The sequence below is a fragment of the Danio aesculapii genome, chromosome 22 (genome assembly GCF_903798145.1).
Source record: "Danio aesculapii chromosome 22, fDanAes4.1, whole genome shotgun sequence".
Classification (NCBI taxonomy): Eukaryota; Metazoa; Chordata; class Actinopteri; order Cypriniformes; family Danionidae; genus Danio; species Danio aesculapii.
In genome coordinates this window covers 21,289,662-21,308,159 of record NC_079456.1, presented here as the reverse complement: position 1 = coordinate 21,308,159, position 18,498 = coordinate 21,289,662, and the positions used below count along the sequence as shown (strand labels likewise).

At 36.3% G+C, this 18,498-nt stretch overlaps 1 protein-coding gene across 3 annotated transcripts in view; it reads left to right on the top strand.

Annotated features, from left to right (window-relative positions):
• dot1l (DOT1-like histone H3K79 methyltransferase) overlaps positions 1-18,498 on the top strand; it is a 56,385-nt gene that overhangs the window by 20,252 nt on the left and 17,635 nt on the right. For 2 of the 3 annotated variants that reach the window (XM_056448337.1, XM_056448335.1), the window contains exons 6-21: positions 1,182-1,276; positions 1,359-1,421; positions 1,510-1,565; positions 1,703-1,782; positions 2,085-2,153; positions 5,460-5,566; positions 5,755-5,796; positions 5,900-5,992; positions 9,140-9,368; positions 11,135-11,248; positions 11,590-11,681; positions 14,904-15,005; positions 15,104-15,241; positions 15,357-15,476; positions 16,470-16,921; positions 16,995-17,097. In XM_056448337.1, coding sequence (XP_056304312.1) covers positions 1,182-1,276; positions 1,359-1,421; positions 1,510-1,565; positions 1,703-1,782; positions 2,085-2,153; positions 5,460-5,566; positions 5,755-5,796; positions 5,900-5,992; positions 9,140-9,368; positions 11,135-11,248; positions 11,590-11,681; positions 14,904-15,005; positions 15,104-15,241; positions 15,357-15,476; positions 16,470-16,921; positions 16,995-17,097 — 1,955 coding nt within the window. The remainder of the gene's footprint in view (positions 1-1,181; positions 1,277-1,358; positions 1,422-1,509; positions 1,566-1,702; positions 1,783-2,084; positions 2,154-5,459; positions 5,567-5,754; positions 5,797-5,899; positions 5,993-9,139; positions 9,369-11,134; positions 11,249-11,589; positions 11,682-14,903; positions 15,006-15,103; positions 15,242-15,356; positions 15,477-16,469; positions 16,922-16,994; positions 17,098-18,498) is intronic. The other variant, XM_056448336.1, reaches the window with a different exon arrangement.

The following is an 18,498-nucleotide window of genomic DNA, read 5'->3' as shown; positions in this document are numbered from 1 at the left end:
TGTGTTGTTGTTTTGACCAAGTGACAAGTGCACGCACGTGGTTTCCTTAATTGTTTACAATGGACAGGTTTCAATTAGGAGCGGCTGGAAAATGCGCGCACATCAGGCATCATGTGTGCGCGTCGCTCCCATAGGTGCACCATTGGAAATGACAAACTTGCATTCTAAGCTTATTGGCATTCCTTCCAATGCACGCGCTCAGCAGCCACAAAAAACAAACTACACTAGCTATTAAAAAATGCAGTTATGAGTTGTAAAATGCATCAGCGAATCTGGCTACTACAATTTATTATAAATGGACCTTGTGTGGCAATTTAGTGAAGTACAATAGAAATGAAACGGCAAATTAAAAAAAAAAAAAATTTTAGATGGCAAATTTAGTCCTAATATACAGTGGTCCCAAACCCCTGGACCAGTACTGGTCCGTGGATAATTTTTTTTCTGGGCCACACAAGAAATCATTAATCATTTCCGTTTAATTTATTTTTTGTGTCTAAACGATTTTTTATTTTATTTTGAAAAATTATCATATTCCCGCGGTTATTTGTCACTTGACCGCCAAAATTTAACCCACGAGCTAGAAAAAACAGATGAATTTGGAAAGTTTTTTTTTTTTTTTTTTTTTTGCGATGGGGAAAAGGCCTAGTGAAGGGCCCACGAACTACCAAGGAATGGATCTACAACCCATTTGTCAACAAATCAGCAAACAACTATTGCAAATGATGGCTTGTTTTAGGGTCGTTTACATATTGCATCTTTTCTGCATGCAAGTACGTTATTTCCAATCAAGGCGTGCGCATAATGGGAGCACTCACACCTTCCAGACCCACCCAGTTAAAATATCTTTCAGAATGCTGCGAGCGCACTGCGAGTCACGTGACAAGAACTGACCTAGCAGCTTCATACTTTGTATGGATTATACACATTTTTCCATTTCGACTCATTACTTCAGACAAACAAAAAGAACCACACCCCCCACGACCAGACCACGGTAAAAATGTTCATATGTTGACCAGTCCGCAGTGATAAAGGTTGGGGACCACTGCTAAAGCATGTATTAACAAGCTCTAACCAGCAATTTTACAATTGAAGTGCATCGGAATCTTAAATGATCTTAAAAACCATAAGTAAGATAATACATCTTCAAATTGGATGTACAGCTTTCATCTCTTCCTTTGCAGGGGTCGGTCAGGTGGTCCTGCAGGTCGCTGCGGCCACCAATTGTAAACACTACTATGGCGTGGAGAAAGCAGACATTCCAGCTACCTATGCAGAGGTACATACATTAAAAAACTTTTTAGATAGCCCAAAAAAGTGGATGTTTTAAATTTAATCTTTACATCTGAATGGCTTTACAGTCAATGGACAAAGAGTTTAAGAGGTGGATGAAGTGGTATGGCAAAAAGCATGGCGAGTACACGGTGAGGTTGTTTTTTGTTCATGCTAAACTCATTGTGGCTTATGGGATGAAATGTATAAATACTGATGTCATTTGGTGTTTGGTGGCAGCTGGAAAGGGGAGATTTCCTTTCAGAAGAATGGAAGGAACGAATAGCCAACACAAGGTATGATCAAATACAGGCTAGTAAGGTTTACACACAATGTACAAGCTTTAATAATCTTGTTTTGCTTTTAATTCAGAACCGCTCGCATGTGTGCATATGTCTTGTGTAAGTCTGTAGTGTGATGTGTTCTTTTGCAGTGTTATTTTTGTGAATAACTTTGCCTTTGGTCCTGAGGTGGACCACCAGTTGAAGGAGCGATTCGCCAACATGAAGGAAGGTTCGTGGAGTTGCATGAATTTGATATTGTAGTATGGTTGCACAATAGTTTTATTTAAGCATATTGTCAGAGTATTTCAGTCGCTTCTATCATGAAGTGAAAGGTACTTTTCTGTTTACATTGAAAGAGAAAGGGATCTGTGTTGGTGGAGCTTAAAGGCACCTGTGTCAACATGTCATTCTTGACCTTTGCCTCTAGTCAGACCTGCTTGTATTGACCTGCAGATGTCAAGGAGATGATATGTGGTTGATTTTTTTTTTCTGCTCTGTTACCTGGCTCAATTTCAGTCTTGTCTCTTGTAGGTGGAAAAATTGTTTCCTCTAAACCATTTGCACCTCTTAACTTCAGAATAAACAGCCGAAACTTGAGTGGTGAGTATGAAGCATTGTAAACAATATGTAATATTGCAATATGTAAACAGTGATGCATTGTAAAGCCTGGTTTATACTTGACGCGTTCGCTTGAGTGCGTGCAGCGAATGCGACATCATCGCAGAGTTTGCGGATGTTCCCTTTGGGTGCACGCGACATGATTTCGGCTGGCGGTGCGCACAGCATTTTTTTGATTTGAATTGAAAATGAATCACATTTAGGAGTTTTTGTCTAAAATAGTACGACTGTACAGACATCTTTATGAACCGTGATCATAGAGATAACCAGGTGATCAATAATTCTTGGCTAGAAATAGCAACTACAGTGGGAAAGAAGGAACGTTTTGTTAAGTTTGTAAAAACCTGAGGGATACGTTTATTAAAGTCAAAAGTGGAGACCCAGGTACACATCTACAGAAATGTTTTTCCACCAGTTATAGGTTTTACGCTGATGCATACAATTTTGAATTTAAAACAATTTAATAGTTACGAAACTATAAATAAGGAACAAATAATTTCTTTAATAACTGGAAAAGAATATTTGAAACTATCGGTTTACAATATACTGATGGCCTGTTTTTCTAGGCTTTATTGGTGATGATGGTCAGGAATGTTGGACCTTTATTGCCTTTTTAGCTTAAGTAGAGGACAGAAACTAGCCAGACAGTAGTGTGTGAATTGTAGAGCGGGCTAAATCTAAAAAACATCTGTATTTTTAAGTAAGTGTACTTTTTTGTTGCTTTTATTCTTGCCATAATAAAAATATACATGTTCTGTTGTCATTAATATTTTAATAAAGTTTAATAGGTAAAAATGCCAGAGATATGAACAAAAGCAAGTGATTCATCAAAGTTTGATTAAAAAAAAATCTTGAATGGTTATAAACATCCTTATTATCCTTAAAATAATTTATAGAAACAATAAAAATAGTTCATTTAAAATATTGAATGATATTAATTATATGACGTAGTTCCGGAAACTTCCTACTTATCTGTTTATCTGTCTGACTTAAGTCAGTTCCTTTTGACTGCCCCCTGTCATTTTAAATAATATCACAGTGGTGAACGCGGCGTGTATAAAAGCATCATCCGTTTTGCGAGGCGCGTGCACACTCAGCAGAGGTGTGTAGTGCCAGGCGAAAGTATAAATCCAGCTTATGGCACTGTTTTCTTGAGAAAAAAAATGGCAACGGCGTAGCAATTCCTGATGTATAACTCATAACACACTTTTCATACCAAACAGATTTTTGCATGAAACGTTTAGGAAATCGGCATGGAAATTCTTCACATTTACAATAAATCCTCAGATCTTTATCAATGTGAAATGTGAACTAAAAAGTTTGTACACATTTTTCCCATTTTCATCATTTTAAAGTAAACTCTTGAGCCCAATCTGAAGTCTTAAATGTGAAAACCTTCAACCTTACATAACCTATTCAATTTCTGTTAGTTTGTGCATGAAAGCTACGTAAATACTGAAAACTGGAGAAGTCTGTCATCCTTACAATTTCTGTATCCTCTTGGTCACTGTCCTAATTCACATTCACATAGATTTAGATTAAGAGAAAAATTATTCATCTTTTAACAATTTCTACTGGTTAGCTCACCAATGGTTGGCACACCAATGTGTATTTATATAGCGCATTTACTGTGTATGGCCAAACACTCAAAGCACTCCACAATCATGAGCTGGGTCTCTCCACACCACCACCAGTGTGCAGCATCCACTTGGATGATGCGACGGCAGCCACAGGACAATGGCGCCAGTGTGCTTGATTGGGAGGCCATGATCGGTAAGGGCTAATGGAGGGATTTTGGCCAGGACACCGGGGCTACACTCTTCACTTTATGAGAAGTGGCATGTGATTTTTTTTTTTTTTTTTTTTTTTTTTTTTTTTTTCATGACCACAGAGAGTCAGGACCTTGGTTTAACGTCTCATCCAAAAGACGGTGCCCACTGACAGTATAGTGTCCCCTTCACTATACTGGGGCATTAGGACTCGCACAGAACGCAGGTTGAGTGCCCCCTGCTGGCCTCACTAACACCACTTTCAACAGCAACCTAGTTTTCTCATGTGGTCTCCCATCCAGGTACTGACCAGGCTCAGCCCTGCTAAGCTTCAAGAGTAACTGCTCTTGGGCTGCAGGATGTAAGGCTGTGGCCTTAACACAAACAACAAAAAAAATGAGTGGGTCACCTGCTTCACATTAAAACTTCCACCTAAAATGAAAAATATTCACTTTTTTGAATTCTCATTTCTACTGGTTGTCTCGCCAAATTTGTGTAAAACAAATGCTTTGTTGGTAAATTGCCAAATTCACGTAAAAAACTTCAACCCCAAATGAAATCTACATAATAAAATCATTCACTGTTTCAAAATTCTCATTTCTAGTTATTTTCTTGGCAAGTTTGTGTAAGAAAAATACTTAGTGTATAAATTGCCATATTTACATTATATTTAACTTTTCATTGATCCTGGTTGGCTTACTAATTTCATGTAATTTTTTAAATATAAAAATATGTAAATCTTTGTAGGTAAATTGCAAAATTTACATTAAAACTTAATGAAATCTGCATAGTAAAATAATTCACCTTTTTAAAAATTCTTATTTCTCTTTTAAAATTCTTAGTTGACTCGCCGATTTTGTGAAAAGAAAAATTCTCTGTTGGTAAATCGTCAAATTCACATAAAAACTTCAACCCAAAATGACATTTGCATAGTACAACCAACTGGTCGACTGGTTGGCTCAGCAAAAAAAAAAACATTCTCCATTGGTAATCTGCCAAATTCACTTGAAAAAAAGCTTCAACCCAAAATGAAATCTTCATAGTAAAATCATTCACCTTTTCTTCTGATTGGTTGCCAAATTTGTGTTGTTAAATTGTCTGTTCGTAAATCGCCAAATTCACATAACTTCAACTCTAACTGGTTGGCTCGCCAAAAAACCCTTCTCCATTAGGAAATTGCCAAATTTGCTTAAAATCGTCAGCTCAAAATAAAATCGACATTAAAAAAATCATTCAACTTTTCAAAATTCCCATTTTTATAGGTTGACTTGCCGGGTTTGTTCAGAAATACTTCTTCATAGAATACATTTTCTCCCTTATATAAAATTTCCAGATATCGTTGGTCAGCACACCTTGTTGATAAAACCTGAACCAATCAGAAACTCCATATGGAAAGCCTTTCGCTCTTCAAACAGAATTCTCAACCTCATTGAAAGACTGGATTTTACTTATAAAAGCAGTAAATGTGATTGTCATTACGTTTGATGCCTACATGTAACAGCCTTTTTTCTTCATACAGATATTGGCACAATAATGCGAGTTGTGGAGCTGTCCCCTCTAAGGGGTTCGGTGTCCTGGACAGGGAAGCCAGTCTCATACTATCTGCATACAATAGACCGCACCATAGTAAGTGTGCTTTCAGTCGTGACACGCTGCTTTTGTTGTTCCTCTTGGTGTACAGTGGAAGTCTAATTTGCATTAGCCCTTATTGCTAGGCAAATGATGTTAGACAGGCCTGTATGTTTTTGTGAAACACTGAATTTCACATGTTTGAGTATTTACACAAATCTAACCAAATACTTTTATTTTTGCAGCTTGAAAACTATTTTTCTAGTCTCAAAAATCCTAAACTCAGGGTAAGCCTTTTCTGTTTGATCTATGATGTTGTTTATGAGTTTTTGGACCAAATGTGCAGCTAATTCTCTTCCCACAACACATGCGGTGTGTTTTTGGTTCCAGGAGGAACAGGAGGTTGCCAGAAGGCGCCCACAGAAGGACAGTAAAGAGAACAAGAGCAACACCACCACCCCGACCAAGCCTAAAGAGCACAAGGTAGACCTTCAGGATATTCATTCATTCACATCTGCGTAGTAAAATCATAGTTTGTTTATGGATATTTAATTCATTCACTCACTCACTTGTTCATTCATTCACATCTGCGTAGTAAAATCATAGTTTGTTTATGGATATTTAATTCATTCACTCACTCACTTGTTCATTCATTCACATCTGCGTAGTAAAATCATAGTTTGTTTATGGATATTTAATTCATTCACTCACTCACTTGTTCATTCATTCATTCACATCTGCGTAGTAAAATCATAGTTTGTTTATGGATATTTAATTCATTCACTCACTCACTTATTCATTCATTCATTCATTCATTCACATCTGCGTAGTAAAATCATAGTTTGTTTATTGATATTTAATTCATTCACTCACTCACTTATTTATTCATTCATTCATTCACATCTGCGTAGTAAAATCATAGTTTGTTTATGGAAATTTAATTAATTTATTCACTCGCACATTCGTTCATTAATTCATTCACAAATGCATACTAAAATCATAGTACAGTATCCATAGTTTGTTTATTCATTTTTTTGTTCATTCATTCATTCATTCTCAAGAGCATAGTAAAATCAGAGTTCATTTATGGATAGTTAATTAATTTGTTCATTCAATTATTCATTCATTTGTTCATTCATATCTGCAAAGTAAAATCATAGTTCAGCATCTATACTTTGTTCATTCGTTCTTTCATTCATTTATTCACTACTGCATAGTAAAATCAGAGGTCATTTATGGATAGTTAATTCAATGACTCATTCATTCACATCGGCATAGTAAAATCATAGTTCATTTATGGATAGTTCTTTCATTCATTCACAACTGCATAGTAAAATCATAGTTCATTTATGGATAGTTCTTTCATTCATTCACATCGGCATAGTAAAATCAGTTCATTTATGGATAGTTCTTTCATTCATTCACAACTGCATCGTAAAATCATAGTTCATTTATGGATGGTTCTTTCATTCATTCACAACTGCATAGTAAAATCATAGTTCATTTATGGTTAGTTCATTCATTCTTTTATTCATTCATTCACTTACAAGTATATAGTAAAAGCAGAGTTCATTTATGTATAGTTAGTTCATTCATTCCCTCTCAACTGCATAGTAAAATCATAGTACATTTGTACATAGTTTATTCATACATTCACAAATGCATAGTAAAATCGTAGTTAATTTATGAAAATTTCATTAATTTATTCACTCATTCATTCACAACTGCATAGTAAAATCATAGTTCATTTTTGAATGCTTAATTTATTCACTCATTCATTCACAACTGCATAGTAAAATTATAGTTCGTTTATGGAAAGCTAATTCATTCATTCATTCACAACTGCATAGTAAAATCAGAGTTTGTTTGTGAATAGTTTATTCATTGACTCATTCATTCACATAGGCATTGTAAAATCATAGTTTATTCATGGATGGTTAATTCATTCACTTATTCATTCACTCACAATTGCATAGTAAAATCAGTTAATTTGTGGATGTTTGTTCATTCATTCACAACTTTATATTAAAATCATAGTTAATTTATGGAAAGTTCATTCATTCACAAATTTATAGTAAAATCATAGTTCATTTATACATAGTTTATTCATTCATTTATTCATTCATTCATTCATTCACAACTGCATAGTAAAACCATAGTTAATTTATACATAGTTTATTCATGCATTCGCAAGTTCATAGTAAAATCATAGTTCATTTATGAATAGTTAATTCGTTTATTCAATCATTCATTCACAACTGCATAGTAAAATGATAGTTAAATTATGGAAAGCTAATTCATTCATTCAAAACTGCATAGCAAAATCATAGTTCATTTATGAATAGTTAATTCATTGACTTATTTATTCACAATGGCATAGTAAAATCAGTTTATTTATGGATGGTTAATTCATTCACTCATTTATTTACGCACAAGTTCATAGTAAAATCAGTTAATTTGTGGATGTTCATTCATTCACAACTTTATAGTAAAATCGTAGTTAATTTATGGAAAGTTCATTCATTCACAACTCCATAGTAAAATCATAGTTTAGCAATTAGTTTGTTCATTCTTTCATTCATTCATTCACAACTGCAAAGTAAAATCATAGTTTAACATCCATGGTTTGTTCATTCATTCTTTCACAACTGCATCTTAAAATCATAGTTTAGCATCTATAGTTTGTTCATTCATTCTTTCATTCATCCGGTCACAACTGCATAGTAAAATCATAGTTTATTGATGCATAGTTCATTCATTCATTCACAACTGCATAGTAAAATCAAAGTTTAGCATCCATGGTTTTTTCTTTCATTCATTCGTTCACAACTACATAGTAAAAGCATAGTTCATTTATGTATAGTTCATTCATTTATTTTAAATGTGTACAATACATATTTTAAGCAATATTGTACTTTAAAAAGTAAAACTTAAATTAATTGTTTATTTATTGGGAAAGAAATAAGTGATAAATTAGTTCAATATAAATTTATTGTTACTTTATTTACCTAAATTATATATTCATCTATCCTTTTATGAATTTATACATTTTTTTCGTTCATATTTGCATTCGTTTTTTTTTTTTTTTTTTTTTTGCTTTTTTTTTTAATCATGAATTTATTCATTTTTAATTTGAACATTGCTAAAAAAATGTTATTTAAAATATTTTAATGAAATTTTTTTATGGTTTCATTTATTTGTTTTATTATTCATCTATTTTAATGTTTCATATATATCAACTTCAAAGGTTTACCTTAAAAATAAAATTCGTAAATGGTAATTTGCTAGATTGAAATGCATTGTTTTTAAAATTAATCTGCGTATATTTATAATTATGCAGTATATATTTTTGTATTTCATCTCTATCCATTTATACATTTTAAAATTCAATGTTTTATTATTTTTAGATGTATAAAATTTATATATGCAGTTATTTTCTATTTCTAAATTTAGAAATGCATTTTCAAAATGATATATTTATGATCTATTTTTCAAGATCCCTCATTTACTAATTGAGTTTTATGTATTTCTTTGTACATTTATTAGCATATTCCATCTAACTATGCATATATTTAAAAAATAAAGTCTTTATTTCTTTACATCTATAAACCAAGCCTCTTTTTATCCCAGCAGGCGCAGCATGATTCGGGTGGTGAAGAGGAGCCAGTTGTCCCCGTGAAGCCGTCGCCCAAACCCCGCCGGGCCAAAATTCTGACCAGGGGCCGCAAGCTTGGCAACAGGAAGCGCGGTCGGCCCAAGAAGGCAGCAGCTGCAACTGCAGCCGAGCGCAAAAACAAGAAGAGCCAGAGCGCCCTCGACCTGCTGCACGCCAAGACCCTCTCAGCGGCCCCTGCTCAGGGTGAGAGCATCTATTATCTTCGTTTACAATGAGCATGTTTACATGCAAACATATACGCTGAAAACTCACCTGTTTTTCCTGTTTAGATATGAAAAAATATCCCAATAGCACAAGAAAACAGTATGTACACTACCTGACAAAAGTCTGGTTGTCAATCCCAATTGTAAGAGCAACAAATTATAACTTGACTTCTAGTTGATCGCTTGAAAAAGTGGCAAAAGGAAGATTTTTCTGATGATTTGTCTATTGACCCAAGATTCTCACAGAATAAGAAGGGATGGAAAAAAAAACATAGTTTGGGGTTACATTCAGTATGGGGTGTGCGAGAGATCTGCAGAGTGGATGGCAACATCAACAGTCTGAGGTATCAAGACATTTATGCTGCCCATTACATTACAAACCACAGGAGAGGGCAAATTTTTCAGCAGCATAGCACTCCTCATACTTCAGCCTCCACATCAAAGTTCATGAAAGCAAAGGAGGTCACGGTGCTCCAGGATTGGCCAGCCCAGTCACCAGACATGAACATTATTGAGCATGTCTGGGGTAAGACGAAGGAGGAGGCATTGAAGATGATTCTTAATGAACCCTGGAAGTCTTTCAAAAACGCTTTGTTCTGTTTTGAATCCATTTAGCCAATCTCTGGGTCTGGCCAGAACACTTTTAGCTTAGCATGTATTCAACCATTAGCATTTAGCTCAAATGTAATAACATTAATGAACAAATAAATATATGTGTGTCACACACCTTGTATTTCTCACAGTGAGAAGTAATGTATGTAAAAAAATGAATGGACAAGATGTGCTTATTAAAGGATGTTCATTCCTAGGTACCGTAAATATCAACACTGTGACAACTTGATAAGTGCACCTACTAGATGCGGTGACCCGACGCAAATAAAAGTAGTAAAATCTAAGTACCTAGCCTAGCGTGAGTCATTCATATGACCTGATTTAACACAAAATAAAAAAAGAATAAAGCTCTGAATGTATGTTCATGTTGAAACATTCATTCATTCATTTTCCTTCGGCTTAGTCTGTTTTTTATCAGGGGTCACCACAGCGGAATGAACCGCCAATTTATCCGGCTTATGTTTTTAAGAAGCCCTTCAAGCCACAACCCAGCACTGGGAAACATGTTGAAACAAACAGCACAGCAAATAATAGGGAAATAAATCATCTTGGGGGAAAATAAATAATACAAGCAATATGAGTTTATCATCACTGTAATATTATTAAAAAAAGGTTTTATTATCGTTGTTATTATTATTATTATTATTATTATTAAAGTTTTATGCAATTGTAATTAGATCTTGTTAAATTTGATCTTCAAATGAAAGCTAGCACAATTCTTGAAGGAAGGTATTTTCTTTAGCATTTTTTATATTGTATTATATTGTATGATTATGATATGCTTGATTACCTTTAACTTCTCACGTTTTTATTACTGGGGGCGGGGGTCTTTTTAAATCATAAATATATATATTTTTTTGTGGAAAAAAACCTTAAAGTTTTTTTTTTTTAAAGGCCAAATTGGCCAGCCCTATGCTAAGCTAAGCAAACAGTGCTCCTGCAGACCCAGAGATATACTGAATGGATTCAGAAATGCTGAAACTCTGCAGTTTAACTCTTGACGTCTTGTGAAACAAGCGTTTTACTTAAAAAAAAAAAAAAAAAAGTGGAGGTTCCTTTAAATTACCAATTTATGTTGCTCAACATGATTTACAAATACAACCTTTGACGTTTGTGGTCTGTCTCAATCCACAGAACCATACCGGTCACCTCAGAGTCCATTCTATCAGCTACCTCCCAAAGTGCAGCATTACACATCCAGCCAGCTTCTCATGGCTCCCACTCCACCCGGTCTGCAGACGCTACTTGGTGAGTTCACTGGATAGTTCAGCAAAAACAAATGAAGTCATTTTCTCATTTGGTTTGTTTCTTCTGTTAAACACAAAAGAAAATGTTGTAAATTTGCCATCATTGACTTCCATAGTGTTCTTTTTTTCCTACTCTGGAAGAAAACACTATCAGTTTCCAGCATTCTTTAAAATATCTTCTTTTGTGTTAAACCGAAAAATGAGTTGTGAGTAAATTAAATGAGTAAATTAGTGTGTTTTTCTGGATAAACTGATCATCAGCAGCTCGGTTTCATAAGTGTATCTGTTCTAGTTATATTTTTCATTGGTCAGTTTGTGTAAAGCGTGTCACTTGTGCTCTAGATAACATCAAAGTCCAGTACATGCACTTCATGGCCTACATGAAGACGCCACAGTACCGCACCAACCTGCAGCAATCGCTTGAACAGGAGAAGGTAAAGCTGTCTCTTCTTAGTGTGTGTTGATATTCTTAAACTCTAATAATGTTAATAACACCATTAAATAATAAAAGTATTTGAGTTTATTTAGTGACATAACAATAATATGTAATTTTTGCTTAGTTATATATATATATATATATATATATATATATATACATAAATTGTAATAGAAATGTTTACAATGTATTATGCAATTATCTTTTTAGAAGAATCGTTTTTATTTATTGTGAATGTGTTTTATGTACACACACACACACTCATTTGTTCTTATACTTTTAGTTTAGACAGTACTGAAGCCAAAGCTAGAGCTAATCTAACAAGAAAACGTACAATAATGGTAAAAAATGAGTACATTCAAATGAATATGATAGGAAATATTATTAATGAAAATTTTCAAAAACCAAGAGAAGCAAAAATATATACAATTTAATTGCAAAATTTACATTTAATTTTGCAATATTTCACTTGAATTTAAATGTATTATCTTTCTATTTCTAAAGATGTTTCAGTGACTAATGGTCTGTTTCCACTGAGATGTACGGTTCGAAATGCTTTTATGTCCATTTCCACTGTCAAAAGGTACCAAAAGCCAAAGGGAAAGCCCTTTCCAAACGGTACAAAGCACAACAATAGGGTACCAAAAGGTGGAGCTAGATGCACAGCTGACGCTATTGGTTTACAAAGAAACATCACTAGCATGTGCACAAGCCATGAGAATGAAAACAAAGAAAGAGCCATTTTTAAATACACAGCCGAGACATTACTTCATTATAATATACACATATAATAATGAGTCATGGTTGACCCGAGCTTAAACAAACCTTGCCATCGTCTTCATGAACGGCCACAAAGCCGAGAAGAAAAGCAGAATCTGCTGTGTCCTGTTGTTGTTGACGAGGCTGTCTAAAAAGTGCAAGTGGTTTCACTTTCTCTAGAGAGCTCTCTGATCGCTTGCTGTGCGTTTGTATTTGAAATAATGATAATACTGTGCATGTGATTTATTGAAGCGCTTCTAACAACTGATCCTTTCAGAAATGGACAAACTTATGAGTGCTCCGCGAAAAAACATAGTAGAACCCCGAACTAACAAAGTAGCAAATGATTCTTTCAGCAACCTAAAATGAAAGGTTTTAGGTTGCTCTTTTTGGTTTTAACTAACTTATCCCTCAACTTTTTCAAAACTTTTTAACAAAAACGTTCTTCCTTTTCCAAGGCTGTTGCAATTTCTAGCCTGGAATTATTGGTCATCTGGTTATCCCTATGATCAAGCATGGACGGATCATAAATATGTCAGTACAGTCGAACCCGTTTCAGACAAAATCTCTTCAAAGTGATTCAAATTCAACTCATATAAAAAGTGGCGCCACGCAAACTGTTCGCTCGAGTCTCAAACAATTTCATGCGCTCTGCCAGCCGAAATCATGTCACATGCACCCAAAGTGCGGTTCCAAACATCTTCCACTTATGGATGATGGCGGTCACTGTGCTCATTGGAACTTTCAGAGCAGCAGAAATTTTTCTGCAACCTTTCCCAGCCTTCTGCCTCCAGACAATCCCGTCTTGGAAGTCTACAGACAATTCTTTTGTCTTCATACTTGGTTTGTGCTTTGACATGCACTATCAACCATAGACTGTAAAATATATGGACGGAATATCTGTGACGTCACCCATAGGTTTCTGAACACTGCAAAAGAAGCTACAAGTAGGCGCGGCCATGTTGCCATTTTGTTCACGCGTCATCGCACCCACGGCGGGATACCAAACAAGGGCAAAGAGGCGGAGAGTGAGCGGAGCTACAGACGCCTGCTGGCACTTTGCTTAGACCTGGCAGACAGATTTTACTTTGGGAGAAATGCTTGATACTTCATTACCTGCGACTCGTTTGTGTTCTGACCACATGTGCTTGGCTGCACACTATATCAATAAAGTGTTTAGACTTTTAAAAGCACTGTAGTAACACTAAGCATTGTTCTTATGACGTTTTTCTACAGGAGGAAAACGCGAATTACTTCCAAACACTTCAAATATAGCCTGTGTTAGTAAATGCAAGACTATTTATGAAATCCAGCGTAACACTGTTTGATAACATCTCAGATGACTGTTCTAGAGCCTACAGCTAATCAATCTGTCACATTCTGGAGTGTTTTACGGGTCTAAAGAAAAATATTAATGATAAATGATCTTAAATAAAACAAATACATTTATAGAGATGGTTTGCAACCATATAACTTTACTCACATGGGAAACGAGGCCACGTGAATGGTTTGTGAGCACAATTAAGTGCACACAGCATCCCATATCATCTGATAATTGTAAGAAATAAGTCCAAAAGGCAGCTGACTGTGTAAAGCCACATAAAACAAAACAAAAATATGATGAATATGCCGAGATCAGTGGCTAATCTGCCGGATTCAGCTGAGGTGAAGTGACTGCGACCAGCGAGACCTAGCTGTCACTCAAGTGGCCACGCCCTTAATTATGCAAACTTAATATAACCTAATATAAAAGAAAATAGATGAGTTATAAAAAAAATTCACCCCCCTCACAGTTGTCATGGAGGGTAATAATAGCTATATGAACCAAAATCGTTCTTTGTACCAGGCTGTAAACACCTTTTTTTCTGTTGTAAAGTTGGTCATTTTAACAGTGGGCTCAATTGCAACTTGCTCTATTATGAAGCCAGGACTAGCGGAATTTTGATGAATTGCAGTTTCAGTTACTTCCGTATTGGCTTCCCGAGGGAGAGCGGGAGGTTGCCGCTTGCTATCAACCCTGGGACCTTATATAGACAGGTGTATGCCTTTTCAAATCATGTCCAATCAACTGAATTTACCACAGGTGAACTCCAATTAAGCTGCTGATACATCTCAAAAATGATAAGTGGAAACAGAATGTACCTGAGCTCAATTTAGAGCTTCACGGCAAAGACTTTTTTTTTAAATAAATTTGCAACAATTTCAAGAAATCTTTTCACATTGTCACTATGGGGTATTGTGTGTAGAATTTTGAAGAAATAAATGAATTTAATCCATTTTGGAATAAGGCTGTAACAAAAAGAATGTGGAAAAAGTGAAGCGCTATGAATACTTTCTGGATGCACTGTATGTGTATGTATGTGTGTGTGTACATTTTCTTCTTAATTGTAATCTAAACAAATATCTGCACTTCATTTTTACATTATGGTTTTGTTTAATTGTCCACATCATCTTTCTACAGCTGAGACACACAGAACTGTCAGGTCAAGCCCAGCAGCTGGTCAACGCTTGTCATGCTCACAAGGAGAGGATTCGAGACCTTTTCCAGTCCAAACTAGAAGAGGTAAGACTCTTTTTTTTTCACACCCTATAGTGCTGTCTCTCTAGTCAACATTTGTCGGCAGTGCTATGATCTGAAGTCCTGCCGCTCCTCTCTCTCAGCTGGGTGTGAAGGCGGTGACGGTGGAGGATCTGGTTCAGGCTCAGAAGGAGATCACGGCCCACAACATGCAGCTGCGCGAACAGACCAAACAGCTGGAGCATGACATGGCCGAGCTTCGAGATCAGAGCCAGCTGCTGGTGAGACCACCATACATCAGCCCTGCCTTTAGTGTTGCAGAAATACACTCAATATTACTTTCTTTACCGTAATATTTACAATTGATCATGTCTGATATGTTTGTGTGTTTGTCAGCTGAAGGCTCGCTGTGAGGAGCTCAAGCTGGACACTCTGTGTTGGGACACTCTGAAGAAAGAGATAGAAGCTCTGCGGAGACAGATCTCTGAGAAACAGCGCCACTGTCTGGAGCTCCAGGTACCTACATTCAGATATATCAAGTCAGGGGTGTCCAAACAGTGATTCAGCAGTCTAAATGTGTTTGTTGAAACACGCTCATCACATTTCACAATAAGCACGATAAATTAGAAGATGCATCTAAACATACCTTATGCCTCTTCGGAGTGGAGATGAATAAATGTGTAAATCTTGCATTTTGAATCCTGAAGTGATTTTAAAAATGCCTCTTGTAACGCACTGTAAACAATTTGGAGTTCGCATTTTAAAAATAAAAATTCCACATAAATTGTAAGTGAAATGTTCACTTAAAATAACTAAAGGAGGAAAATTATCACTTGAAAACGTTTAGCTTATCAAACGCAGCCTGAGGCGTGCATATTAATCATTTCAGAGCTTTTTTTATCCTCTCGGAGCTGCATATGAGTTGGTGTGCTCTTGATGATGCAGCTGCTCGTCAGGTCTGGATGAATGACCTAAAGTAGGCATACATGCAAATGAGCAGGGCATGGCCTGTGAGTCTGGTCACAGTTTATTTTGTCTTCTGATTGGCCAGTTGTCCACCGGGGTTTACCACTCGTGGAATTTACTTGAGAACTAGGAAACGGTGGTTTCTGAGGCTCACAGTATGCCCATTTCCAGATCTTGATCTTTTATTATTCTACTTTGCCTTGCTATACACAGATTTTCATTGTAGTCCACCTTTAATAGTTTTATTTTAAATCCAGGTATGTTGGTTTTATGTTAGTATATGCACACACATAAAATCAAGATTCTAAGTAAAATTAAGTTTGTTATAGATTTATTAATGTGTAAATATGCGTTATAGCTGTTTTTCTAACATAAAGATGTTTTTTCTCTTATCATCCATCCTTTTGTAACTGTTCTAACTAAAGCTTGTTTACAGAAGTCTGAACTTCTTCTCCAGAGCTATTTTTACCCTCACCGTTGTCTGTGTGTGTTTTCTCTCTCTCCTCCACTGAATCATTGGCTCCCCCTGCTGTTTGTTTCCAGATCAGTATAGTTGAACTCGAGAAGAGCCAGCGACAGCAGGAGCTCCTTCAGCTTAAGTCATCCTACAGCCCGTGTGAAGTGTCCCCCTACAGAAAAACCCTTCCTGGCCCTGATCCCCGGCCCACACTGGACCCAGACACCCCAAAACTCACCCCGCAATCCTCTATGGGGCTTAACGGCCTCAGTCCTGAACTCTCCATCAACGGCACTGCCTCTCCAGGTTATGAAAGAGGCACCGGAAGCGCAATGGGCAAAAACGAACTCCTCACCCACTACCTGCCCATTTCTCCAGACCATGAAATTGTGCCCCCAACCCCGGACTCCAGAACCAGGCAGCTTGGACAACCCCTGCCCGACTACACCCGCTTTTCTCCAGCTAAGATCGCCCTCCGAAGGCACCTCAACCAGGATTCTGCCGCAAACCAGTTTCGGGCGCTCGGAAACATCCATCGGTGAGTGAAAGTTAGCCGATTAGTTGAGTAAGTACTTATAGATTGGTCACTGATCACTCACGGGTGTTTTCAGGGGCGACACTGGTGCCATTTCATCTCCAACACTGGGCTTTAAACAGGCTTCACCATGTTCATCGGAAGTTCAAGCAGTCACCACAGCCAAGAGCACAGATAGGGTAATTAGCTGTGTCTTATGTGAACTAGAGGTTAAACGGATCACAGAAGTCACGGTTGGGATCATGTTTTGGGTTCTGAAGCATGGATTAGGTTTTTTTTGTCTGTTAGGCAGCACAAGGAAAGCACAGATTGTTTTTAGTGAATATATTAGTAACACTTTAAGATAATGATCTATTTGTTAATGTACTTTCTATTATTAACTAGGAATTAGTAATACATTTATTAGGTTATGTAAGTCGAATAACATTAGTTCATGTTAGTAACTCCCCTTTCGTTAAGGCATTATTTTGTGACTATCTGATTTTTTTTTTTTATTTGACGACGCACTTACATCATCTTTTAAACGAAACTTGTATCTGATTGTCTGCATTTACACTGCACATTGCAAAGACGCAATGACTAGGAAAAAAAAGAGCAGGCGCCGACTGACAACTGATAATAAAAGAGGGTCTTTTCTCCATTCCTGTATTTAATCTGTTCGTAGGGTTTAATACTCTTTATTAATTTTGGCTAGTTGTTTTAGGGTGCATTCACATCTAGACTTTTGTGTCCGAACCTGGTGTGTTCCCCCTGTTAGCGAGGTTTGTTTGGCATATGTGAAACCGGCAATCGTGCTCAGATCCGCAATCAATCAATCGGTCTGAGATCGCCTGAACTCTGGAGCGGATCGCTTGTAGTGAGAAAGCAATCCAATCCAACGAACTAACAAACCAGGCTATATCACAACGTATAATGGATATGTAATAGGCATATACGGCTATATGAAGAGAGAATTATGAGTAGGGCGGGATGCCATTCCTACCGATAAATGTGCGTTTCATGTCAAATACGAAAGTGAAAGCATGCTGAACCATTAACGAGGGCTGTTTATCCGTTAGGAAAATTGACTGAACTGCAGTCTTTGTTTATTTGTTATCTCTCTCTATAATGTAAAACCTATAATGCATAATTCTAGGCAATGGCTATGTATGAGAAAGTCTTGCCTCTGATTTATATTTGGTGATTAAATCTGTGGGTGTCACCATTCAAAATTAAAGGGCAGCTCGATTTTAATGTCTTATAGTTCATCATAAATTAAAATAAGGATGCATGACAGCTGAGCGGGACTAAAAAATAAACTGTAAAACTCATGTGAGTAATGAGACTAATCATGAGGAGAGTTAATCGCACTTGACCTTATTTTAGCTCTTTTGGTTCGTTTAGAAACATTTCAGTGTGAAAGCGAACAAACATAAACATTGTAACAATTTAAATCCCTGTTTCGGAACAAAGCAATCGATCTACAGGTGTGAAAGCACCCTTACTATAGTTTATGAAAGAAAAGTTCTCATTTGGCTGTCTTATTTTAATCTAGGCCTTTTTAAACCAGAAAGCATCTTAATGTTATTTCCATGGCGTGA